The sequence below is a fragment of the Armigeres subalbatus genome, chromosome 2, assembly GCF_024139115.2.
Source record: "Armigeres subalbatus isolate Guangzhou_Male chromosome 2, GZ_Asu_2, whole genome shotgun sequence".
NCBI classification, from domain to species: Eukaryota; Metazoa; Arthropoda; class Insecta; order Diptera; family Culicidae; genus Armigeres; species Armigeres subalbatus.
The window spans coordinates 139,443,215-139,470,770 of NC_085140.1; the positions used below are offsets into that span (position 1 = coordinate 139,443,215).

General features: G+C 38.3%; 1 protein-coding gene across 5 annotated transcripts in view; it reads left to right on the forward strand.

Annotated features, from left to right (window-relative positions):
* Positions 1-27,556, forward strand: part of LOC134210911 (acetyl-CoA carboxylase) — a 92,518-nt gene that overhangs the window by 49,191 nt on the left and 15,771 nt on the right. For 2 of the 5 annotated variants that reach the window (XM_062687347.1, XM_062687348.1), the window contains exons 1-3: positions 649-870; positions 1,012-1,453; positions 23,610-23,727. In XM_062687347.1, coding sequence (XP_062543331.1) covers positions 711-870; positions 1,012-1,453; positions 23,610-23,727 — 720 coding nt within the window. In that variant the 5' untranslated portion in view covers positions 649-710. Of the gene's footprint in view, positions 1-648; positions 871-1,011; positions 1,454-13,261; positions 13,833-23,609; positions 23,728-27,556 lie in introns of those variants that run through there. The other 3 variants (XM_062687349.1, XM_062687350.1, XM_062687351.1) reach the window with 3 other exon arrangements.

A 27,556-nucleotide genomic window follows, 5' to 3' on the forward strand; every position in this document is an offset into this window, starting at 1 on the left:
TATGAAATGATAATGATGAACGTAAACTATAGCAAAAGCAGTCCTATCAGTTCAGCCAGAGCACTTTTTACGATGAATTTCGTACAGAATCTAGTTAATACCCTCAGTTCAGCATCAGCTGACGATGCGGTACATAGGATCACGAAGCAACACTGAATCTCAACCTGATTATACGCTATTTATTTCCTAGGTTTGTTTTGAGAACTTTCTTACAGTATGCATACTCACCTTAAATAAGAGAGATACTTTTTTTTCGTGCTTCGATGTGATAGCAGCGAATAATCGAACCGTTAATTATATTCATTGAACTACACTCATTTGAAGTTGAACCAGCGGCCGTGGAGGTTGTGCTGGAAATTTTACTGTGTTTCTTATTGTGTGAATTGTAGAATTAAGTTGAAGAAAGTGCTGTAGAACACGTACGTACCATTATTACTCAACACCATATCAATTGTAAAAAGTGAACGAACAATGTTTGAATCTATTTATTGTTTGGAAAGTGTGGTCAAGAGTTTGTTTTCTTCTATATTAAAAAAAATAGTTATTATAAATATACCAGATAGCCTCATTAGCTTTTCATTCAAATGTAGTTTATGTTGCAATCATTATTGGCTAATTGACATTCTCTTCTCGTCTCGTCTCCATCAGGTTGAATTACTTATCCATGATGAAGAAGACGTGAATAGAAACTAATCACAAGAACATCCCAAATGATTACCCTGATGCTTACTGGTGTTGTTCTATTTGCCTACATATTTCTACAAAAATGGTGGTCCGTCAGGACCAGTAATGCTTCAGAAGATTTACCATCATCATTTCCCGTGATCACTAAACCTTCGAAGGATACGCACAAAAGCTCACCTTACAGTAGTACGTAGCCAATCTGACTCCAGTTGTTGCTAACCCTAGTTTTCCTGGTATTTTACTTCTTAATTTTACATCATTTAATTATAAACATTTACTATCCTACATTTGTAAGTAATTTAAATTTACTGTTGTTCTTCTTCACAGGTGATTCGTCAGCGGAAAGCTGCGATACTGAACCGCCCGTTAAAAAAAGCAACCAAAGTATCCTCACCAACGGAAACGTCGAAACCGAGGTTGCCATCGATGCCGTTGCGCAGCAGATAAAACGTGTATCATTCTCCAATGCCAATCACATCTACGGTGAGCAGGGAGACTCTTCTGAAAAACTCAACAATCATTGCGCATTGAATAATACTACCAGCGATTCGGGCTTAGATACTGTGAACGCAAATAACAACGTCATCAAGAACGGAATGGACTCCAATAGTGGTGAGGGAGGCGGTGGGGATAGGCCCAACTTCATAGTCGGTGAAGATGGCCTGGAGGAAAGCGAGGCAAAGGATGAGTTCCCCCAGAATACTCAGAACGGCATGCAATCGCACTCCGCGTATGAAATTAGTCTCAATGAGAAGCGGCGCCGATTAAGGTGAGTGTTTTTTGTCGATAAATCCTACTCATAATCACAAGACATTAAGGGGTTTTTGTCATGTTTGTGTGCTTTTTTCCATACTATGCTATAGCAATGAGTTTGCTCTATCTACAAAGGTTGATTATCCATGGGTCGTTTCTTAGTGGGATGTACGTGTGACTTGATCGACCGGTTGAACGGATTGACGTAAATGGTGATTCTACATAAATATTGACATATGCCTTTTGATTTGCAAATGAACGTTGCGGCTTATTTGTCATAATATAAGAATCAAACGTTGTTCTCTGTTTCTGTATTAGATATGTCGTTTCTTATTTTCTATCCCGAAGGATTGGAAAAAAAATCATAAATGTTACGTGATCGGTTAAGCTGCGTAGAAAACAGTGCGGTAAAGCTCATGACGTAACACATCAAGACAAGGTACTTGATATGTTACGTCATGAGCTCTACTACTCTGTTTTCTTAATCTAATCACCTTAATACAAGTAATGAAAAGATTAACATGTTAATACGTTATTATTATTAATTTCCGTTTTGAAAATCCATCAATTTTAACAAGTCGATTTTGATAATACTTATGTTGACATCTTTTTGAATATTTTACCGATACATATTATACTTAGTAGGACAATTGTACTGTGAAGATAATTATTTTTGAGTGTCGATTAGACCGGTACAAATATTTATAAAAAATATTTCTCCCTCCCCCCTCGGATTTTTTGGCCAATTCCTTCTTTTGTCATGTTAGTTTTAGGATAACGGAGGGGGTGGTGAATAAATGGATAAATTGATAAAATCGTAAAACTTGTCAGTTTTCTTGAAGAATTTTCTGGTAGAGCTCAATATTTTATTAATTTTTCTAATCAAATTTTGAACTCCCCCCTCAAATAATAAAATAAGCATTAGTATTAGCATTAGCATTGAGCATTTCGCACAAATTTGTAGGTGGTACAAGCCAAGACTATTGTATGAGAGTAGCATCACTTACATTCGTCACCACAGATATTGATTTGGGACTAATCACTATCTCTTAGGTGGAAGCAATGCGCTCTCCAATAGTCGAGATCTGTCCTGGCGACGTCCTTTTTTTTCTTCTTTATTAAAGAGGCTTTCAGCTCTTGGCTGGTTCACCTCTGGCGGCCACGTCCTTGCGAATGCTGAGGAAGGGAAGGATGATTAGTTGGACACCTACTTAAGAAAGATGCAGAGAACTCTACGACCTCTCATAGGTGCCACGGGAGGTTTTGGGATTGTGTGGGAGGTTATAACAGTAGAAATCGTTTTGGTAGAACGTGACACACAGAAAGAACTAAGATAGAAATACAAAGTAGGAAAGGGACGAGCATGGAATTGAACCCGTAGCGTATTTTCTAGTATAGGTCCTCTAGACAAATGACATTTATTTGGTGAGTTATTTTTTGGATTGACAACCGATTGACGGTTTGTATGTTTTGACTTCCCTAAAAAAAAAATTATTGGCCACACAAAATTTGAACAACTTTTCATAACAATGACCAAATGCTTTTGTTTTTTTCACAGCACAAAGCCATAAATATGCTTAATGATCTGTACTGCTGAAAATATCAACATTCCATCAAAGTTTTAGGATATTCGGATTTGAAGTTATTGCCACAATATGGGGACACTTGATCCCCCATTAGTCACCCATACAAAAATTTAACGAGAAAATTCAAAAAAATATAAATCTGTTCTCAGGCTTCTAATTTTTTGTAGATTTGACAGATTTGATGAAGGGTTGGCAGGAAAAAATATGTATTGCTTAGAAATCATAAAAAGGGGATCAAGTCTCCCCAAATTTTAAAGTTGCATGTGCTGTCGAATTCAGTAACAAAAATAGTTCATGTATACGCACAGCAATTCGAAAATTCTGCGTATTTTGAAGGAAAAATATTTAAAAAATCTGAGGGTACCTTTCTAATTTTATCAAAGCAAGTGCTTGGAGAGGGATCAATTTCCTCCGAATATTTTAAAAGTCGATTTTTGACAGCACTCCAAAAAATCGATTGTCTGTGTGGAAATCGCGTATGTTTATTTTTTGGCTGTGATACATCGGAAATCAGAAAAGGGGATCAAGTCTCCCCAGTCTCCCCTACCTACTCGGTTGGCACCAAACTTAGGTGCTTTTCTGCACCGTGCACTGCCAACGTTGAACGCTTTGGCTACCTATACATCGCCGATTACGGTTAAAGCGGATGACCTACACATACAAAATAATGCGTGTATGATGCATGGCGAACCGTTCTCTGCTGAAAGTGCACTTGTTGGACAACATGTGGCGGTGCGTCGTTTCGGTATCGTGGAGTAAAATATAACGCGCCTAGCATTTCGGTTGCTTCATATCATGTCGCCTGTAAAAAATCCGTGCATATTTTACGATTATTTATATATACCCAATCGTTGAATTTGTCCTGCAAAATAAGGATGATAGTGTGATCAAACACGGAACACCTGTTATAGTGACTATAAGCGCTCCCAGCTCCCACTTAGTTTTAACATAATCAACTTCCCTCAAACTCCCCATGCACAATGTAGACCGGCACCACATGTTCCACAATTCCCCTCAACACCTACGCAGCGACAGGTACATCATAATAATACTTTTCAGGAGGCATCTCACAGTCGAGGCAGTTTTTACACATAGCGGTAACCTTCCTGTTCATCAACTGAAGCCACCGCTTATCTGCCGAGTAATGCCTGAGCAAAGCTTGAGAGCAAATCGATAACTAATTTTGTTGTTCTGAAATCAGCTAATTTTGATAACTCAAGTTGATATCCGTTTGGTCGTTTCAACGGTTAGAAGATTAAAATCTATAGCAGAAAAATCTAGCTTTGACATCAAATCAAAAACTGTCAAAAAAAGCAAATTAAAAACTAATTTTTGTTTTGAGTTTTAGTTAACAACATAAGTAATCAGTTTAATGTTAAATCATACAATTTAAAAATTTACAGTAAAATGAAATTAAAAGATGTAATGAATCATGAAAATTAGAATTTGAAAACAAATCGTGATTTCAATTTGATATCGACTTCAAAATATCTTCTAAATTAGCTGTATTTATGATATTGGACTTTGCTCCAGATAGTAAACTTCCCGAAAAAAGCTTCAGAGCAAATCGATAACCGGTTTTGTCGTTGTGAAATCGCCTTATTACTTAATTTGATATCGTTTTGGTTGCTTTAACGGTTAAAATAACAAAACGTATAGCAGAAAAATCTTACTGTGACATCAAATCGAAAACTATTCCTGCTATCGATGAGAGCAAATCGAAAACTACCCGATATGTGTAAGGACATAAACGGGAAACTTCTTACAAACGAGCGTGAGGTGATCCAAAGGTGGTGACAGCACTACGAAGAGCACTCGAATGGCGATATGGCAGGCAACGGTGGTGGTATGGTAATGAACCTAAGAGCACGCGCGCAGGACATGCGACTTCCGGCTCCGAATCTCCAGGAAATCCAGGAGGAGATCGGCCGGCTGAAAAACAACAAAGCCCCTGGAGTTGACCATCTACCAGGAGAGCTGTTTAAACACGGTGGTGAGGCACTGGCTAGAGCGCTACACTGGGTGATTACCAAGGTTTGGGAGGATGAGGTTCTGCCGCAGGAGTGGATGGAAGATGTCGTGTGTCCCATCTACAAAAAGGGCGATATGCTGGATTGTAGCAACTACCGCGCAATCACATTGCTGAACGCCGCCTACAAGCTAATCTCCCAAATTTTATGCCGCCGACTAACACCAATTGCAAGAGAGTTCGTGGGGCAGTACCAGGCGGGATTTATGGGTGAACGCTCTACCACAGACCAGGTGTTCGCCATACGTCAGGTATTGCAGAAATGCCGCGAATACAACGTGCCACACATCATCTATTTATCGACTTCAAAGCCGCATATGATACAATCGATCGGGACCAGTTATGGCAGCTAATGCACGAAAACGGATTTCCGGATAAACTGATACGGTTGATCAAGGCGACGATGGATCGGGTGATGTGCGTAGTTCGAGTTTCAGGGGCATTCTAGAGTCCCTTCGAAACGCGTAGAGGGTTACGGCAAGGTGATGGTCTTTCGTGTCTGCTATTCAACATCGCTTTGGTGGGAGTAATACGAAGGGCAGGGATTGACACGAATGGTACGATTTTCACGAAGTCCGTCCAGTTATTTGGTTTCGCCGACGACATTGATATCATGACACGTAACTTTGAGAGGATGGAGGAAGCCTACATCAGATTGAAAAGCGAAGCTAAACGGATTGGACTAGTCATCAACACGTCGAAGACGAAGTACATGATAGGAAGAGGCTCAAGAGAGGTCAATGTAAGCCACCCACCACGAGTTTCTATCGGTGGTGACGAAATCGAGGTGGTTGAAGAATTCGTGTACTTGGGCTCACTGGTGACCGCCGATAACGATACCAGCAGAGAAATTCGGAGGCGCATAGTGGCTGGAAATCGTACGTACTTTGGACTCCGTAAGACGCTCCCATCGAATAGAGTTCGCCGCCGTACCAAACTGACTATCTACAAAACGCCTATAAGACCGGTAGTTCACTACGGACACGAGACCTGGACGATGCTCGTGGAGGACCAACGCGCACTGGGAGTTTTTTGGAGGAAAGTGTAGCGTGCCATACTCCTGTGTTCAGAATAATAGCAGCGGAAGCCGTTTTTCATACAAAATGGTCAACTTTGTCAAGCTGTAACTTTGTACTCCGATGATCGATTGAGCTGAAATTTTGGCAGTGAACTACAAATATGTTGAAATTTACAATTACTATGTATCAATTTTTTCGAGTGGCGCGTTCAAAAATTACGCACTAGGTCAAATTGTTCAAAATAATAGCAGTTTTTGTTTTGGAATTATCAGGAAAACTATTGATTGAAATGTTACAAATTTAAATTAAGGTGCTGCAAGACACTAAGTTTGTAATTTAAAAAATACAAATTGTGGAATTTGACACTTGAATTGGCCAATATATCAAAAATAACAATATATCAAAAATAACTTGTCAAAGTTGACCATTTTGTATGAAAAACGGCTTCCGCTGCTATTATTCTGAACACAGGTGTATATGGTGGGGTGCAGATGGCGGACGGTACGTGGAGGAGGCGAATGAACCACGAGTTGCATCAGCTGTTGGGAGAACCATCCATCGTTCACACCGCGAAAATCGGAAGACTGTGGTGAGCCGGGCACGTAGCCAGAATGTCGGACAGTAATCCGGTGAAAATGGTTCTCGACAACGATCCGACGGGAACAAGAAGGGGAGGTGCACAGCGGGCAAGGTGGATCGATCAGGTGGAGGACGATTTGCGGACCCTCCGCAGACTGCGTGGTTGGCGAAGTGCAGCCATTAACCGAGCTGAATGGAGAAGACTTTTATGTGCAGCACAGGCCACTCCGGCCTTATAAATAAATAAAAGCAAATCGGAAACTAATTTTGATATTGGTTTCCGATAACAGAATGGGTTCTTTCTAAAATTACGTAACGCTAAATTTGGTGATTTAGGACCCCCGCACCCACTGCCATCCTGCTGCCGAAGTTGCCAACGCTACTGACAGCTTTAACCGTTACACTGAAAGAAGCGACATGGTGGTAACGCATAATATATCAAGGGTAATGTCAAAAGCATTTTATCACTTGAATTGTGCAGAATGCAAAATGTTTTTGAAACTACTGCAACAGCGGTTTATTTTATTATCCCGTTTTTAAAATTGGGAAGTAGTAGAATGATATAATAGGCGAACGGCCTATTATACGAATAAAGTTTTTTAAGGGGTTTTTAAGCTCTACACGGTTAGAAAAAAGTACCTAACGTATAAAATAGCCAGAGTTGCTTAGACGAAAAATTCGTACGTACTTCATGCAGAAAAATATCTTGTTAACTGAAAAGGATTTCGTATCGATTCAACAAATTTTATTGTTGATTCAAGGCTTACCAAACTCAGGAAAATCGACGACAAAAATCCATGTATTTTGAAATATGCATATCATGCGTCGGTCGGCACCTACTTAATTGCATACAAATTCACACGTGGATACTATGACCCACATGGATAGTATGTGTGAACACTCATGCAATGCATGCGGGTGCATGGAATACATGTGTCGAAAATATGCGTTCCATGACGACGCTTTGTATAAGCAACGCGAAGCAAAAGCGCTTTTGATATTCGATGTTAAATGGGATGGCCCGTTTACACATCCACTAATCCTGACGACAATGTACTGTCCGATAATACTAACGCGACATTAGCTCAATTTAAACAGGAATTGTCATCTGCTAGTAAGCGCGATAAAGCCTGTTAAGGAATACGCCTATTATATTAGACATTGAAGTATCCGACAATATTTTTTATATATTTTTATATATTTTATATATTTTTTTCGAGAAATCCAATATATTTAGTTAGGGAGGGGGGTAAGTCAAATGTCAATGGTCCACACAAATTTAGGATTTTTTTATGAGCAAGTTTCCATGCTGATGGACGGAAAACTCGACATCTTTCCAGTCCAGAATATTGATCAAACATTGTAAATAGAATAACTATTAATTGAGAAGAGTAATGGCTATGAACTTCATTGTTCTCTTTATTGTACAGACTTTATTTTTCTGATATGACATGCTAATTTCAAATTATTATTAGAGCCTTTGTATGATTGATATATTCCAACTTCCTTTTCTGTATTTAAAACTTCGTCTCATTTTACGAATAACTCAAATTAGAATTGAAAGTGCCAGCTCAATAATTTCCTAATAGATATATTGCTTATTTGTCACATTTGAAACGATTCTAATGATAGTAATTTTTAATTTTACTTAAATCACTTTGAAGCTCAGTTAAATTTGAAATAATTCAGAAAATTTAGAAAAGAATCAGTTAGATGCAACAAAATAAGCAAACATATTGAGAAACGCGCTGGAAAATTATTTGTTTATCATTTCAGGTCCCTTTTATGTGTTTTTTTTTTTTGAAATAATAAAATAGTGCACAGGTTGAAGAATTGATCACGCGACGCCTCTGTGATCAATTACTTCGAAAATTATTTATTTATTGTTTCTACAAAATTGATTATTTGAGTCGACCTCAGTTGAAAACAGAAATAACGAATAAAAGCAAATTTTGTTTCAGATTTCAAGTTTTGTTGTAAATAAATGTAAAGAAATACAAATGAAGGTATTTTTATTAGTTTTATGCACAAACAGTTTCTTGATTCTACTCATTGTAATTTTGATTTCTATTAAGCTATATTTTTCTGCGTATTTGTGGATGACCCCCAATCAGGGAATCAATTTTTCTTGGATGCGCTTGCGAAACAAGCGACAAAAGATAATCAACGACAAAGCTTCGTTTTTATCGGAGATAATAATGACAAAGATCCGAAAATTGTTGTAAGAAACAAAAAAGAAGACAATTTTGTTGCTAACTTTTCATCCCATTATTTTGCATTGTCTCTACAGCAAGTTTCGGTTTTATGCTATCCTAGTTTTTGCTTATATGCAGATATTCGAGAATCTAACTCTGATTATGAAAATAATATCGTATTTTCGGAAATATCAGAACATGTAATGGAAATAATTTGTCATATTGTGTTCGGGTTCTGATAAGGGGAGACTGGGGAGACTTGATCCCCTTTTCTGATTTCCGATGTATCACAGCCAAAAATAAATAAACATCACGATTTTCACACAGACTCTCTAAAAATATAGTATTTAACGTTACTGATGTCCTTAAATTATTGTTGTTATTGATATACAATCGATTCTTTGGAGTGCTGTCAAAAATCGACTTTTAAAATATTCGGAGGAAATTGATCCATCTCCAAGAACTTGCTTTGATAAAATTAGAAAGATGCCCTCAGATTTTTTAAATATTTTTCCTTTAAAATACGTGGAATTTTTTAATTGCTATGCGTATATATGAACGATTTTTGTTATTGAATTCGACAGCACATGTAATTTTAAAATTTGGGGAGACTTGATCCCCTTTCTATGATCTTTACGCAAACGATTTTTTTTCCTGACAACTCTTCATCAAATCTGTCAAACCTACAAAAAATTAAAAGCCTGAGATTACCATTTTTTTTCGCCAAATTTGTGTACGGGTGACTAATGTGGGATCAAGTGTCTCCATATTGAAGCAATAACTTCAAATCCAAAAATATCCTATAACTTTGATGAAATGTTGACATTTCCATCAGTACATATCATTAAGCATATTTATTGCTTTGTGCTGTGAAAAAACGAAAGCATTTGGTCATTGTTATGAAAAATTATTCAAATTTTGCGTGGCCAATCAAAATATCTTTAGGAAGGTCAAAACATACAAACCGCCCTACAGAATAAATAAGGTTGTCAATCCAAAAAATAACTCACCACATAAAGGTCATTTGTCTAGAGGATCTGTACTAAAAAATACGCTAGAACAAAACAACTTTAGTTTTCGATAAAACAGAGGGTGATCAAGTCTCTCCGGGGATCAAGTCTCCCCACCTTCCCCTATATCGTTAAGCGTTGCATATTGATTCCCTGCCCCCAATGAATATCATTCGCTTTAAATCGACTTTATTTAATTTCGTTGCGATCGTTAATAGTGAGACACTAGACTGGCCCAGGATACGAAAAGTTGTCGAATTCCACGAGGCACCCTCCAGGATTGTGTCTTTTGGCTCAATCAGCTCAATCGCTTTTTGCATAAGGTGGCGCATTTGATTTGAAGTTTGTATGGGATTTCAGTCAAAATATATAGGAAAATACTCCTCCGTCACTCATTTGATCTGGAAATTTGTTGTGATTGCTCAATTGAGCTCAGAATTGCAATTGAGCTGTTTCGAAACATAATTTAATCATCTTACAGTGTGTTAATATCAACCATAAATAGGCGGGTACTTCGCGGGCAGGGGTTTTTATAAAAAAGAATGTATGGAATTTTTCACATTGTGGGGACTGCGTTGGAATCCAATTTGTAAACTACATAGCGCTTTCAGGGGCACATAACTTCAAAAACAAAGGATTAGGTAACTGTGAAAAGCAGTTTTCACCTTTGCTCACTTACAGCATACACCAAATGGTTTTCAGATGTACTATTCGCCTATAAATTTACATGCGAAATTAAAACGCGAGATGAGGGTCAGGACGGCAATTATGGCATCCATTTTTGGACTCTGTCGTGATTGTCCAAGCTAAGCTAAATTCCTGTTTTGATTTTCTTTTTGGTTAATTCATCTGTCGGTCTGCCAATTGTTATGACATTTTAGAAATTCTGTGAGCCTCCAGGACTATTTCTGTACTAGCAGAAATAATTACAATTTCAACAACACATTTTCAACAATGTTATAAAAGAGCAGAAGCTATTAAAAACTTCAAAATTTCTTGGAAAATCTCAATACATCACTGAGCATTTCTTGAAATAGAAAGAATTCCCAGGAATCCTCACGGACTCTAAGAAGCTTTTCGAAAAAGATGTTTCCTTTATAATTTCGGAAACCCACACAATTGCCGTTTGAACCTCTGGTTAACTTTGAAACGCATGAATGTTATTTTTTTAGATCAAGGAATTCAAACAGCTTTGATAGCATTGTATCCTTTAATCATCCATAGGTATATTCTTGTTCTTACCATAATCATGGGTAGGACAGTGCTTGTCCCACCCGCACCCACTTCCGGCGCCACTAAGCACATTTATTAATGTAAATTCAAGATTGAAGACAATCTAATCGCCAGCAAGATTTTGATCCTAAAACATGACCATTTTACATGAAAATCAAATCAATCATATTCCCTTCAGTATTTAAATGGAAATATACGGTAATTATCGCTTTTTAACCATAATACCTATATTGCTGATAACCGCAAGTCAGTCTCATTTGTATATGGCTGCCATATACAAATAGGGCTGACTTGCGATTAGCAGCAGTATATGAACAAACAAATTAGCGATGAATTGTTGAAGTATACGTCTCTCTTCTGTCTGTACGCTTTTTCTGCATTTCCGTCAACTGTGTTCAAAAACAATGTGCTGCTAAATTGCGATCCTTAATTCCACTACTTAACTATGATACCAGCAAGTTATGTAGGCGAGCCACTTTACAAATGGGCCGACAGGTTTCCTCGCCAGAGCAGACTCGTTGTTGGCTGGCCGTTGATATGATGAGTTCGATGAGCGGAGAGAGCGCAAAGCCACAAACCCGTGGCCACACGAGACAGGTTGTTGTTATTGGATGGATACAACTGCGAGCTGGTGTCTCCGGGCGCGAGTAACCAGTAGTGTTTGAGACGTGGCGGATTTCGGTAGTGCGACTTTCGGAGGTCACCCGCGTGCGGATTATATGTACATTAAAATGTCTTTTTAACGAGTGGCACTTGGTGGAATGTTCTTTTTGTTGAAAGGAATTGTTCGCTAGTTAAGGGACTTCGTCAGTGTTTTTTCAAATGGGATGATTTGCGTCAGCATAATATGGATCAAGTGATGTGAATATAAATTGGATAAATGGCAGGCTGTTGATCAACTTTAAGATAACCGGAACCCCCGTATATTATATAACTATTTATAGCGAATGAATCTAGAAGATAATACAACATTGAATCTTTCAAAACATTAGTTGATAAAGTTTGGTTCACATATTCAACGCTTTTGGCAAAGCGTACGTGAGCATTGTGTACGACACTGCAACTTTTACCCGTTCCTTAATCGATCCCAGGAGAGAAAGTTTTGCCCACTTATTCGACAAACCAGTTGATACACGGCATGTGGACTTTGTTTTGTTTGCACCTACCCTAAAATAAGTTGGTTTACGAGGCCAGTGAGGATGACACATAATGCCTCAACTGAGTGGTCGATGACATCAAAAATCAATAAGCCACAGAGTATGAATGGCGCGGTTCGTTTATCGACTGGTATTTTTAAATAAATATCAAACACGTTTTCTTAGTAGTGCCAATGACGCAACCTGTTGCATATTCGACTTAATTATCACACTGTCGGTTTGAAAGCCGAATCACTAAATTCAAACTTTTCAAATATTTGCAATGTTTCACGTATATTATTCACGTTGCAACTTTCAATTTACTTGTGTACGTTGTTCGCTACCATATATCAGTGTTGATTTCTGCATTATGCAATATTTCGATGTTATGCTTTCGTCTTTCCACTCTTATGGCTTATTAACTGACCGACTGACTGGTATGCTGGCATCCTACTTGCTAGCAGTGACGTAGTCATGACGAGTGGACTGCAGTCAATATTGGAGCCGGTTTGATGGCGTCACACAACATTCCTCTCGAAAACAACCCCCTTCCCTTGCAACTGGTTTGTTGAATATTGTGTTGTTTGGCCACGATGTGCGCGATGCGAAGTAGGATCCTCGAGTCGTTCGCCATGTTCAGTGAGGACTACGCACACCAGCTTGGGGAAGACCATACGCGTGGATAATCGCGTGTCTGCTGTTTGGCGTGCCATGTGCTTCGCTCGCAGTTAACGTTTCTCATCTTTACATTAGACCTGAACGAGAGGCAATTTGCTCAAACTTTCCGCTGAGTCTAATGACTTCAGTGTTGATTCAGTGCTTATCGGATCAATGTATATATCATTGTCAGTGAAGTGGATACATCGCACAACTATGATTAGCACAATGATGGTCAATGCATTAGCGGGTTTGAACCGTGCTAGTATGATATCGAACTTCAATATTGAATGGACTAGCGTTGGTGGTGGTGTGTCGTCTGTTTGAATCACTAATTAATGCTCTTGCCCTGCTGATAGTGAAGATTATTTACGGTGATAGGACCAGGAAGCAATACAAAACGCAATCTGTGCATGGTTACAACCGAAAATATTTCATCTTGAGTGCTTAATAAACATACTATAGATTCGTAAATTTGAAGAAAAAAGTGAACAAGTGTATTTATCAAACCTCTTTCCGTATTTGCGTGATAACTACAGAAAAAGCACTGAATCCATTAAACATCGTCGAGTGCAGTGTGGAGAAGCCAGTGTTCATACTGTTGCTGCTGTTTAGTGCCTACGTTTTTACGCTACTGTTCAGAAGTATGCTAAAAAGACGTCCCAGCAAGAGGTTCGTTCTGGCAGAAACTGGCGAAGAAAGTTGCTGGGATACTACTATGGACAATGATAACAGTGGGAAGCAGGCGTCCATGACATCACCGGTACCGCCGCCGGTCATCAATCTGGAAACGGCCGTTCCCAGTGGAAGTACGAGTACAAGCAGTAGTGTGAGCGAGGATGGACCTGGTAGTGGTCATGTTGCTGCCGCAGGCTCAGTTAGCAGCACCGGTAGCGAGCTCAAGGTTCCTGCTCTTGACAACTTGAAGCTGACCGAGAGTGGACGTTTGAAGTAATATATGAAACGTAGTGGATAAGTATTGTTTAATATTTTAGTTTGCATGTGTGCGATTAAATATGTGGATAACATGTCTCGTGTAGTTGAGAATTATCAGATGCTATCAATAGTACACGAGAAGCTGATGCAACTGTGACACGATACCTAAATTACAGTTATCTTACAATATACATATTCAATTTAAAACTCTATTAGAGGTAAATGGGAGAGACGCTTTGCAATTTTATAAAACGTGGGATTACTTTGTAATTTACTTAGAGCCGATTTCTTCACTTCCGCCTTAACCTAGGTTTAAGCGTATAGGTAAGCACCGCTTAAGAGTTAAACGGAGGTGAAGAAATTGGCCCTTTCACGATATTTTATGTATGAAAAATTGAATATTTGACTCATTGACCGTGTTCTGGGGTCAATAGTATCCCATCCAACTTTGAACAGCTGAAATTCGTTTTTTCTCAACTAACGCAACTTTTGCCAGTATGCCGAAATTATGTGGATGTATTGATCGCAAATTGAAAATGGAATATTTTAAACTCTGGCTGATTTTTAATTGCTTCCCAGTGCGATGTACCGGTTGGCATTCTCCGGGAATTCCAAGAAAACGAGAAAAATCACAAGACCTCAAAATTATCAAAAAAAAATCACCGCAAATGTCTCAATATTAATATATTTTAAAAAAGAATAGTTCAAAACCCGAATTTTAAAGGAAGAACATTTCGTTTTGAGAAATCTTGAGAAGAAAGTAAACAAACTTAATTTTCTCATGTTCATGAACCTAGTGTGTGAAATCTTCTACAAAGGTTGGTAAGCGTATATTTAAATCCTATAATCGAATGTTGATGTGACAAAGACACTGAAATTTTTGAGCAATTAGGAGTGATTTGATCCTGAAGGACCGAGAATAAACCGAATACCTTTGAGCAAATCTTCTGCATTCTAACGTGAATGTCAATGCTAACAGTTGATACAACCAGCACATTTACATTAAACAGGGCATATATTGGTTCTGCGATATATTAAAAGTTTGTTCAATCTATGTGATCTTTAAATCCAAATGTTTCAATCACAAAAAAAGCCGTTGGCGCTCTTAAAAAAAGCGTCATAACCGGACATTGTCCGGGTAGATATTATTGGGAAAAACATTGGCCAGATTCAAAATGATGTCGTGAAACCTCGGAACATTTGCTCTGCAGTTGTGGTGTATTGTACATCTGGAGATCTAAACTGCTTGACTTTTTATAACCAAGTGAAATTTGGACTACATTTACTGGAAATGTTGTGGGTTTTATCAACTCAAATTTGCTGGAGGTTTTTTGGGCAAAACAGTGAATCTGTATGTCAAGCTCATGTGCCGCCATAAAGATAATCAACATTATAGACATTATTTGTGTTACACAATAAACAATCCCATTATGGGCGAATCCAATAGCATTCAAATTCTATTTGAATAAAAATTTCAACACATTAGAATTCACTTTAATACTTTCTCATAGCTTTAGTACAATCCAATACTCGTTCATATATTCACATCCCATAGATCGCATCACTTACCAAAGTGAATCCTGATAATATATCCTTCCATACTAACACAACATCCTATCCTGAGACGATCATGGAGATGCAGAGGTATATTCGGTCTCTATTAACAAGGAAAGTTGAACTAATAATCTTTTCTTATCTTTGATGACCGTAAGGACGTGGCCGGCGCCGTAATTGACTTAGTAAAATGCAATGAATTTCCGAAATTTGCAGCTAAAACCAAAGCTCCGTTCAATTGGTTCCTTGTGCAATTTTGCAAGTTCTAGTCAATCACGGAGTAGCAACTACGAATTGTGCGGTCATCCTGTCGGAATTTTTACCGGAAACTCTTCGGAGTTTTTGCGGAAAACTATTCAACGCGTGGATCATGAGCGGGCTTGGTAGTCATATGGCTACTGCTTCTGCCTCATACGCAGGAGGTCGTGGGTTCAATCCCAGGTCCGTTCCATTCTCCTACTTTGAATCTTTCTCTATATTTCTCATGTTCTAGCAATTGCTAGAACTGGAAATGGACTTCCATACCGTTTCAACTTGAATATTTTAACAGTAATCTGCTAGAATTGGAAATGAACCATAAAGCGCGTTTCCAAACATGCAATTAGAAATTCCATCAGTTGTTTCCTCCTATCTATCACATTAGCAGCTTGTTAACCAAGACGGACCTCTGCCTTTTGAACCTAACCCAAAAATTCCGACAAATTCCGCATGAACTTATGGCAAGTGCAGACGTATATTCGGCTTGCAGTGGGCGAGTGATTGCATTATCATTTCCTCTCTTTTCCCTACATTGACTTGCATTCTGACGTGGCAGGCGCCAGTATGACCTAACAAATCATTGAAGATGTGAGCTAGTCCCAAGCAAACATCTGTTGGTTCCCTGTGCAAGCACAGCTGATCTGGTCATAATGGAGTAGCAACTACGAGCAGTCAATCAAGCTCAAGATCAAAACTGTTCAACACGTGGATCATAATTTTTTTTGGATTTAAACGAGATCAGAATTTAAAAAAATATCCGCAGGAAATCTTTTGGAATTTTTAAGTAATATAAAGAAACATTGAGTCATTCAGTGGAAACCCATTTGGCCAAATGCCACTTATCGAATAACACGTTAAGACGTCCAAAAAATGCCATTAGGCTGAAAGAGATATAGAAACTGGTAATTCGGCCGAAGAAGCCGTTTTCCCCAACAGGTCTTATATCCTAATAGGTCGTTTGGGAAAAAATACTTTTCGACAGAATGGGTCATTTAACCAAACGGGTCATATGACCGAAAATGTCATTTGAAGAACGGCTATTTTCGGGTGATATTTTTGGCCTAATGGCCCTTGCTAGCGAAGAACCATTTCGGCCAAAGGACTAAAGGACATTTTCAATCAAATAGCCCTTTCTGCCAAATTCTAAATACGGCTAAATGTCATGTTGATGATGATGATGATGATACTAGGTACCATCTTTTGTGGCAAGGCACCTGCATATAGCACTGGTCTGGTCATATCTGACAAACGATTCGATCCTGTTTATATTATTGTTTGTATTTCATCGAATTTCTGTATGAAGGGCCAAAAATGGGTGGGGTGGTGCCATAAGCGAAATCCACGGGATACGTAGAGAATCTCCTTCCAGAAGAAAGTTCGTACAATTAAGAGCCAGTTCGCGAGAAGCGCGACCCCCTTTCCAAGGGAGGTTGCAACGATGTTCTCCGATTTGGATGAAATTTTCAGGGTTTGTTCATATATGTAAGAGAAGGCATTTTGCAAATTTTCAGATTTTTTCATTGAGAGGAAGTGGGGTAAAACGGCCCTTCAAAAATTATTGTTCAAAAATCGCCAAAAACAAAAAAATGCAATAACTTTGGCAATGAGTGACCGATTTTGTTTAAATTTTGCACGTTTTTTCTACTCAATTAGTACTTTATACCAAGTGGTTAATAGGGTTATAAAGTTGTTTACTTTAGGAGAAAATTGACTTTTTCGATAAAAAATGGTCGTTTTTCCAAAGGGAATATTTTTCACCAACAGATCTAGGATAAAAAACTAAACCCGTAAGGCAATTAAGAAACTAAAGAGCTTTCATCTCATATATAATGTAGAAGCGCCAACTCAAGAATTTCTTAGAAAATCGCAATTTTCTGCAACACTGTTTATTCTTAAGAAAGTTCGCACAAATTTCGACCCTACTTATGTTGATGTTTTCCTATCTGGTGAAAACTGTCCAAACTTTTTTGTCTCAGTTGAAATTAAAAATCAGAATTTTCTATTAGGGGAGTGTAGGGTAAAATAGTCCTTTAAAAATAAATGTCAAAATATACATAATTTTTTTATGTGAGTTCTAGTAGAAAATACATAAGTTTAAAAAAACTGTTTCTTCTTCCTTTCAATTCATCTATATTTTTCGTCTCAATAGATACGTATATCTTTCGCTGATCTATATTAGATAGCAAACTATTTGCAGAACAATTTTCAACAGAAGTAAAATAGGACCAAAATAAGTGCCTTAAACATTAGCACGTCTTTCGCAAACTGAAACAAAAATGAACGATTTCGGCGAATGTGCATGTTGATATTTTTTTTGAATAAGCTACAATTAATGTGGGTACCGGTAGTAATGTTGCTTTTACATCTATGCGAACAAAAAACAATTATTCTTAACGACAAATGAGCAATTTCGATAAATTGGGTAAAATAGCCTTGTAAAAATAAAATGTCAAAAATTCATAAATTTTTATATGTGAGCTCAAGCAGAATATACATCAAACTTATTGAAACTTATTTCAGTGCGCCGACTTAAGAATAATCAATCAAATTATGAATTTCTGCACATTGCACTGTTTGTTTGCAAGCCAGTTTGTGAGAATCGCAACTCCATTTTATCGATGTTTCAGCATCTGGCTTATTTCTGGTTTATTTCTATATGTAGATGAAACTATTTGGCAAAATATTGGGATGGGGAGAGAGTGGTAAAATAGATCTCCAAATATAAATAATGTTACGAAACAAGATAATCGTAACCACACTTCTTAGATTTGATTATTCCGACCCAACTGGCAACTAATCTAGTGATTTTGCTAGTTTGCTTCGAAATTCTTCCAAGCTTAGTATTTTTATGGTTTCTAACTGTCAACAATTAAATCCTTCACAATCTCTCAATCTCAAAAAATAACGTGAACTAGTCAACTAGTCATGTCATTTCTATAATATTCCGGCGGAGGTATTGTAAACTTTGCGCCGTCTTAAACTCCCGTTCAAAAATATTGTTCCACTAAAATATATTCCCACCAGTTCCTCCATGGTGACGTCTTAATTGCAAGAACGATGCATGGTTCAAGAACGACGTAAAGCAAAATTCAATGCTTTAGCTAGTTTCCATCAATTCGGAAGTGAGAACATTTGTTTTGGTACTTTGTTTGTTACATTGGTACTTCAACACGGTAGTCTATTCCTCGGTGAAAAAAGCAATAGATAGATTTCTCAAAAAGTATTGCAAGCTGTTACTACCCAAGTACTACTTCTTAGCAAACCACACCTTATGGTTGGTTGGAAATATGTTCATATAAGGTTAACAAAGATTTCAAGAGAAAAAGGCTGATATTTAAGGCATCCTTTTTACAATCAACTACACAGTTTTGTTGAGGTACTCAAGCACTTTCAGGTGGTGTAAATTAAGCCGAGAATAAAACAATTTTGCTTGGTAATCTTTAAATTAATTGATTAAGCGATCTACAATTTACATACTTTATCTATGAGTGTAGAAACGTGTATCCTAAAATTTGAAGTATTTTCATGAGGGGTGTGTTTTCAAATCATTAGACAATTGATACACTATCCTATTCAATAGTATACACATTACATTGTTACGCTCTCCTTGTAAAAAATCAGCTCGTTGTAGAAAAAAAAAGGTTTCTCCCGTATTGTGCAAAATGAATGCAACTTTGTTAAACTTTGGAGTATTTTTTACACAGTTGTGTAAACATAGAATCGAGGGTATTCTATTACCTATGAGATAAAATTGTCCAACTCTTGAAAATATATACACCCGATTAGAACTGGTATAGCCCATTCAGTCAAACATTTGGTTTAGATTGTATCTTTGTAATATTAGTTAGCAGTTTGAAGGTTAGTAATTCAAAATGTATGAATGGTACACTGTTTGACGTTTTTGCACAATAAACTTGCAGAATTTGGTTTAAATTGATAATGATGGAGGATGAAAGAGAGTAATGAATACCACACAATCGTTACAAGCTACAAAAACAAGCCTATGGTAACCTGATGCAAGTAGGTACAAAAGAAAAATATCCATCTCATCGCTAAACAAAGAAATACGGCACCAAATTCGTCGCTTCTTTTTGTCAACATGCGTGCTCACTGCTGAAAAAAATCACAAAAATAATAAACAAACCAAATTCCTTTCCATTGCTTTGTTTTTGATGGGATGGAAATAGGAGCTATGAGATGAAGTGGCGAACCGTTCCCCTATAATCTGAGAAGCAGCTCCACCAACAAGCTACACAGATAAAAATATGTTGTGATTTTAAATGTATTTTCATGCACATATTTGGAGCATGCAAATAAACGCAACATTCAATCGATCTTACTATTCTTTTAAATCGAAATAAATTTAAACGGTGCTTGCTTGTAAAGTTCAATCAAATTGAATTGAATATCGAATGTTAATTCGTTTGATGGGTTCAGCTGCAATTTTACACGTCGTTGAATTTTCAAAATTATTTGCTGTGTATGTTTAAACGTTACGAAATTGCTCATTTGCCGTTAAGAATAATTGTTTTTTTTTTCGCATAGCTGTAAAAGCAACATCAGTACCGGTACCCACAGTAATTGTAGCTGATTCAAAAAAAATATCAACAAGCACTTTCGTTGAATCCGTTCATTTTTGTTTCAGTTTGCGAAGAACGTGCTAATGTTTAAGGAACTTATTTTGGTCCTATTTTACTTCTGTTGAAAATTGTTCTGCAAATAGTTTGCTATCTAATATAGATCAGCGAAGGATATACGTATCTATTGAGACGAAAAATATAGATGAATTGAAAGGAAGAAGAAACAGTTTTTTAAAACTTATGTATTTTCTGCTAGAACTCACATAAAAAAATGATGTATGTTTTGACTTTTGTTTTTAAAGAACTATTTTACCCTACACTCCCCTAATGAAAAATTCTGATTTTTAATTTCAACTTAGACAAAAAAGTTTGGACAGTTTCCCCAGATCGAAAAACATCATCTTAAGTAGGGTCAAAATTTGTGCGAACTTTCTTTTCAATAAACAGTGTTGCAGAAAATTGCGATTTTCTTAGAAATTCTTGAGTTGGCGCTTCTACATTATATATGAGATGAAAGCTCTTTAGTTCCTTAATTGCCTTACGGGTTTAGTTTGTTATCCTAGATCTGTTGGTAAAAAATATTCCCTTTGGAAAATTGACCATTTTTTATCGAAAAAGTCAATTTTCTCCTAAAGTAAACAACTTTATAACCCTATTAACCACTTGATATAGAGTACTAATTGAGTAGAAAAAACGTGCAAAATTTAAACAAAATCGGTCACTCATTGCCAAAGTTATTGCATTTTTTTGTTTTTGGCGATTTTTGAACAATAATTTTTGAAGGGCCGTTTTACCTCACTTCCCCTCAATGAAAAAATCTGAAAATTTGCTAAATGTCTTCTCTTACATATATGAACAAACCCTGAAAATTTCATCCAAATCGGAGAATATCGATACAAGAGGGGGTCGCGCTTCTCGCGAACTGGCTCTTAAGCTTTCATTTCCCATATTGACCAATAAATGGGAAGAAGAGACCGCCGTTTATTCACAAAATGTTAACAATAAAAAGTTGGCAATCCCACTCTTACTATCCAAATCGCTTCAATCGAGTGCGCTGATGGTTCATTTGTCTATAGGTAATCTATAATTTTGATATAAATTATTATAATATACAATGGAATTCTCTCACCAAATATTCGCAAGTGAAAAATACAATTCTTCCATCATTTGTTCGAAAATGCCGTTTGTCTGAACAGGTCATTTTGCCGAAAAATCTGTTTGGTCAAATGGCAGAAAGAGCCATTTGGTTGGAAACGGCACTCGACCCGTTCGGCCAGATTACATTTTTGTCGAAAAAGCCCTGTTTGCCATGCGGCCATTCCAGCCAAGCGTCATTTCCGGTTAAATGACTTATTTGGGGAAAACGCCTTTTTCGGTCCAAACGACTTGTCTAATAACTAACCCGGTCTAATAACTGCCAGATGAGTTTTAGTTTTGGGCAAGTGACATATTCGAACAAATTTTTGGCTTGTAGCTTTGTAGATGCCAGACAATACTAAATACTTATCCCACTTGGTTGCATGTGTACAAAAAATACGTGTGTTCGGTTAGTTCAGAAAATAAACCGAGTTCGATTATATATGTGCCTATAGACTATAGTGTTGGAAATTTAGGCTCTATACTATGGAGGATGACGGAGGTTCCTTCTCGCACCTTGGACTTAACGCCACAGAGAACAGACATGGAGGCTCATGCAAAATTTTGTTCCAAACGTGTGTAAAGCTCCTCGGCGCCGCCAACGCAGACTGTTGTCGGACAAACTCAATCTCACCAAGCGATGGCGTTGGCTTATACTATGTAAACAATGTGATGCTACCACCTAGTGACAAAATGGGAAGGAGCACTAGCCCCGCGCAACGGAGCATAACGACATACTTCAAAATGACCAGTGCAAAGTCTTACACAACGGCATGCTCTAAGATGAACGTCTGTTCTCTGTGTAAACTCTACTCATAAAAACCTGTGCCTTGCGCCTTTTTTCGTTGTTGGCGGCTAAATGGTCCTAGTGGAAAATATGAAAAAAATTGTATTCGAAAAATGCGTAAAAACCATATCACCACCATAATATGAGTTCTATGTTATTAGCTACGATAATACAAATACTAAAAATTTCCCAAGGCAATTTTTACAGTCATAAAAATAGCGTTTATTTGTTTAGCCACGTGGCTGAAAATTTCTGAAAAATTGGCGTTTTTGACAGTGAAAAAAGTTATTTGTCGCCGCATTTTCCCGCTACTTTACATATTCCACATTTTAGAATACCATCAGACCTTTCAGACAGCGTCGAAAATTTTTGCACATATTTGCACATTTCCAAGTTAGAGCAATTCAGAAACCACGGCCAATAAAAAAAAGATTAAGATCATAAGTCTTAATAAAACATTTTGGGCACAGTTTATTACACAACACTTCTAACTATTGAATTAGGCTTCGATTTTTAAAACCCATTTCCTCTGCATCCATGTATAAAAAGGTGGTAATAATAAATTGCAAATATTAAAGGTGTCCGCTACACTTCACTGAGCCACAAGCATACCCCCAACAACTGCCGAATTGACTCGTACCGCGCTCGTACTAAAAAGTCATTGTCTCTAGTATAGCTGAAGCTGAACGCATACCAGTGGTACAGGGTATTTATTTATCCTCGTTTTTAATTACACCATTGCTCGTTTAATGACAGAGCCAAAGAAATAGAAAAAATTACACAAAAGTCGTTTTTATGCGGTTTGTTTTGTGATGATTTCTATTTGACTCTACGATGAACATCCAAACAAAACTATCCATGGTAGGTGGAAAAATGATGGAGATTGAGGTAGCCCAAAATTATAAAATCGGACCGCGTAAAACGGCGACTCTTGTGTAGTTACCCCGGCGCATCTCGCACCGAAATCGGAGTTCAATGTAGAAAAAACGAACTAATTCGAGCATGACGAGGAATCTTCAAAGCTGCGCTAATCCAACAAATTGGTTAGCTGTCCAGTGTCATACCGACGTTTGAACCTATAGCATCGCGATCGTAATGTGCGGTAGAAGTCGGCTAAATGAAGTGGTTTATTTGAGATCTCTCAAGGTCATCATAGAAATTTTCAGCTGCAAGACCATGCTCATAGAAATTATTTGATCAAAGTCTTTAAGATAGTGTTGCAAATGAAAGATAAAATTGAAAAAGGTCGCAAGACCGGTGCCAAGGTCTTAGTTGCGCTACTCTGCCGGAGTGGGCAAAGACAAAGTCCCATTGTGGAAGAAGTTGTGCAATGTCCAATTGAAGTTCGAAAACGTACAGATGCGGAAACACAAACAGAGTCGACGAGGAAAGAAAATACATATTGTTTGATATTGCATAATTGAACGACAGCATGTTGATTATTGCTAATTATTTTTCTTCTCTATTGAATTTCAGACCTAGTATGTCCCATGGCACCGGTCTAGGATTAGAACGAGGCCATGAACGGGATTTCGTGCTATCGACTACGGAAGAATTCGTCAAAAAATTCAATGGAACGCGCGCGATCAATAAGGTGAGTTGAGTTTCCCAATTGTTTTGAAATGCATCAGATGAAGCTTGTAAGATATTTATTTTAGAGTCACAGGCGATACAGTAGTAGGTTCGCATTTAATGTGAGGAAAAGGAATGATTTTATCGTAGCGTATTTTTCCTTAACACTATGTAATTTATGAGGCTACATATCGCCTGAACTTTCTCATATTTAAAAAATAATAAATAGATACGTCTTAGATCCTTGCGATCATAGACTCTGATGCCTTTAGATTTATTTTGTTATTTCAAATTACATTGTTGTAACGATTGACCGTATAACGAGTCATTCCACCTACCTAACACGTGTTATATCGACTGATACGAAGTACGCTACAGTGTCATATATTTTAGACAAATGTGTGGTGATTTGTTTGATTTTTAATCGTTTTGTCTAGTTTGTCTATACCGTGGCATGCCCTGTTACCGTGGGGCTAAGAACGAGTCCACAATAAATTCGCTACATGAAATACAATTTGCAACAATCAACTTTAAAATTATGTCGCATTAATTAATATTAACTACATTTGAAGGGAAAAATATGGTTTGTACTTCAACTCATAAAACAATGAAAAAAGTAGTGTTCGACATTTCACTTATGATTATGCCAAATACCGCGTACATTCAAAAATGTATGCAATTTTTCAATAGAAGTGTCTCTTTGACGAAGTACTGGAATAATACATATCGCAATATGTAATTTATCTGGAAGATACTTCCCTAGTTTTCCTACGCATAAAATGTCGTTGATATCTAACATGAATATTTCGATACCCAAACGATGTAGTCTAGTGATCTATGTATGCAATGTGATAGTTACGTTTTATTTTTCTTAGTACCTATCATTTTATCAACTTCACGGTATAGCCTAGTCATGGTATTAGGTACTACTGGCGAAGAAGATGGCCTAATGCCGCGACAATTGTTTGTATAAATAAAAGTGCATAAACAACAACTTTCAATGCTGTAAAACTGGGCTCAATGAATTAATAGACGTAAATAATCATTAAAAAATTAAGTTACTAGACTTGGAAATATAATCATTTTTTTAAGCATTTTGCTAAGCGGGTGAATATTTTTGACTGGTCGAGGCATAGATTTATCACATTTATTTTTTGACGCCTAATTCATTATCAAATTAATTATTTGCCAATATTGTCTGCTAAATATATATCTGTGCATTTCACCTAATAATGTGATGTGTATGACTGACAGTACCTCTAAATTCAACTATTTGGATAAAATTCACGTTATTAGGCAATGCACGAAATTTGGGCAGGTCACGGTACCTAAATCGTATCTAGTTTATGATTTATGCACAAGGCTTTCACAAAATTCCGGGGCATCGTGGAGTTTGCGTAGTGTTATATAATCAGAATAGGACTTTCTAGACTGTCGAAATTATGTTATTGTGAGGAGATTACCTTTTTTATGATATCACGAAACATGTTCAATGGATCTTATTTTCTTGGTGGGTTTGGATAGGTTCCGTGGCATCTATCTTGCGACATCGCAAATTTCATGCTTTCGCGAAACATGCTCAATAGAGTTTTTTAGGGTATCTGAGTGGTGTAGGTCAGGTTTCGTGGTAACTGACCACTGCCACTCGTTCCTTGAATTTTGTTCTGAGGGTCATGTTTTGAAAAGCCATGAAGTGTATACACCGCAAAGTGGGATTCAGAAAACATACAACAGTTGTTACATTCCCGAGGGAACCAGGTTCACGGAATAACGAGAAACGTCTGCGAATCTACAAAAATGCCTCGAATTATGTCCTATTGTGATATAATGATGTATGATATGGTCGGGGTTCTGCCAAAACGCACCAAACGACTGACTTGCGATATTTTGATCGTAAAAGTAAAACGGAAATCATATCATATCAATTCATTCACACATTTGTTGTAGGATATTCTTAGTTATGCAGTAGTGAAAAATCCAATACGATTTTTAATCAATTAAATCCGCTAAGCGAAAGCATGGGCAGAAAAATGAGTAATTTTTTGTTGGCGCTTGGTGCGATTTGGCAAAATCCCGGTCATATGTCGCATAGTGGGATTCAGAATACATCAACACAAAAGTGATCACTACACTGGGGAACAATATATCGCGAATCGTGTCCAGAACATACCAAGTGCCTTGAAATATGTTCAATTGATCATGCTTTGTGAAATTATGAAGTACTATATATCATATATGATACGTTGCAAGATGGGCTTCATGAGCATGATGACCGTGCATTTCGTAGTTGCTAAACCGTTATTGACCACAACAATCGCAATTGCATAGGGAACCAATGAATGGTAGCATGGTATTTGCTCTTCAACCTCAATGAGCACAGTCCGAGAGCTCTATTATTTAATAGCAACGTCCTCACAGTCTATCGATCTTCTGCGTATGAGGTAGAAGTTGTAGCCATATGACCACCAAGCTTGTTTGATACGTTGCAAGATGGGTTTCAGATCACACAAAAAAATGGCCACTTTCTCGGGAAAACCAGGAATGCTACGGAACCTTTTTTTTTTCTTCCTAAACAATGGAGGGGGAATCTGCTCAACAGACATCCTGGGTTGACCAGGAAGTGCGGGGTTAGGGATCACCGAGGGAGGCAGGACTACATTCCCGACCCGCTAAACCGTTTCCATTGCCGCCAAGCCCATAGTCCCTTCGGTACAACCAGAAAGTAATGCTTCAAAGGGGGGCCAGTGCATGACGCACCCTCGAGGTTAGCTGCGTGTCCTTGCAGCATCGAACATCGTGACTCGCTTTTTTAGAAGAACACCATGGTATCGTGCCAGCGCATTGCCGGCTTTCCAGGTGGCCTTACCACGCCCCCTGTCCTCGGAAGGTGGGCAGGGTCGACTTCGCGCCTGCTTCCCTCTGCACGACTGGTATCAAGAATGATGATGTAGCGTGCACCCCAAATTGACCTTTCTGCGATAGGGCCTATTCGCCAGCACACAGAGGGACTTGCCGACGCGAGGCCTACGCCTGCCCCAGCCTTGACGAGGACCCCTTTCCGTCCTCGGGCTCGGAACCCGCCCGGTTGACCGACGCCGCGAAAGCGACGATACCATGTTGTTCTTCGCGCGGCCACTTGTTCGATAAAAGGATCGAGTTCGACCACAGAGCATGACCACCGGTATGACCCATGAAGCCGATTCCGATCCCTTGGACCAACTCTTATTTGCGCCTGAACTAGCCATCCTTGAGTCTACGCGCCACCTTCTGTGTAGCTCCGAGACGATTTGGGCGATAGCCGATAAAACGGCGTTCCAGCCAACTTCATCTTTACACATCCTCCGAACTAGGTTGTCCGGGGTAGTGTCCAGACCACATGTGGCAAGCATGTGGTCATGCATTGCGCGAAAACGTGAGCACACGAACAACACGTGTTCTGCCGTTTCCTCTAAACCTGCGCACACCAAACACTCGGGCGAGGCCGAACAAGCCAGCTGCGTTATCTGCACTTTGATTTTGCAGCACGCTTAAACGCCGGGCACATCGGGGTGCTTGCTGTTCACAGCTTTGCTGGAACAAATCAAACAATTGGGAGGGTTCGTGCAGCATTGTGCCTTATGTCCCTCCAATCCGCAGCGTCGGCAGAGATTGCTTCTGTCAGGGCCTTTGCAGTCCCATTGCTTGTGCCCCGGTTCTAGGCACTTGAAGCAAACTTCGGGTTGCTCGTATATGCGCACAGGGCATACCGACCATCCCACCTTGACGCTCCCTAACTTGACTACCTTGGAGGCGTCCGCTGCAGATAGCCGAACCAATGCTACTTGCGTCCCTGCCGGACCTTTCCGTAGCCG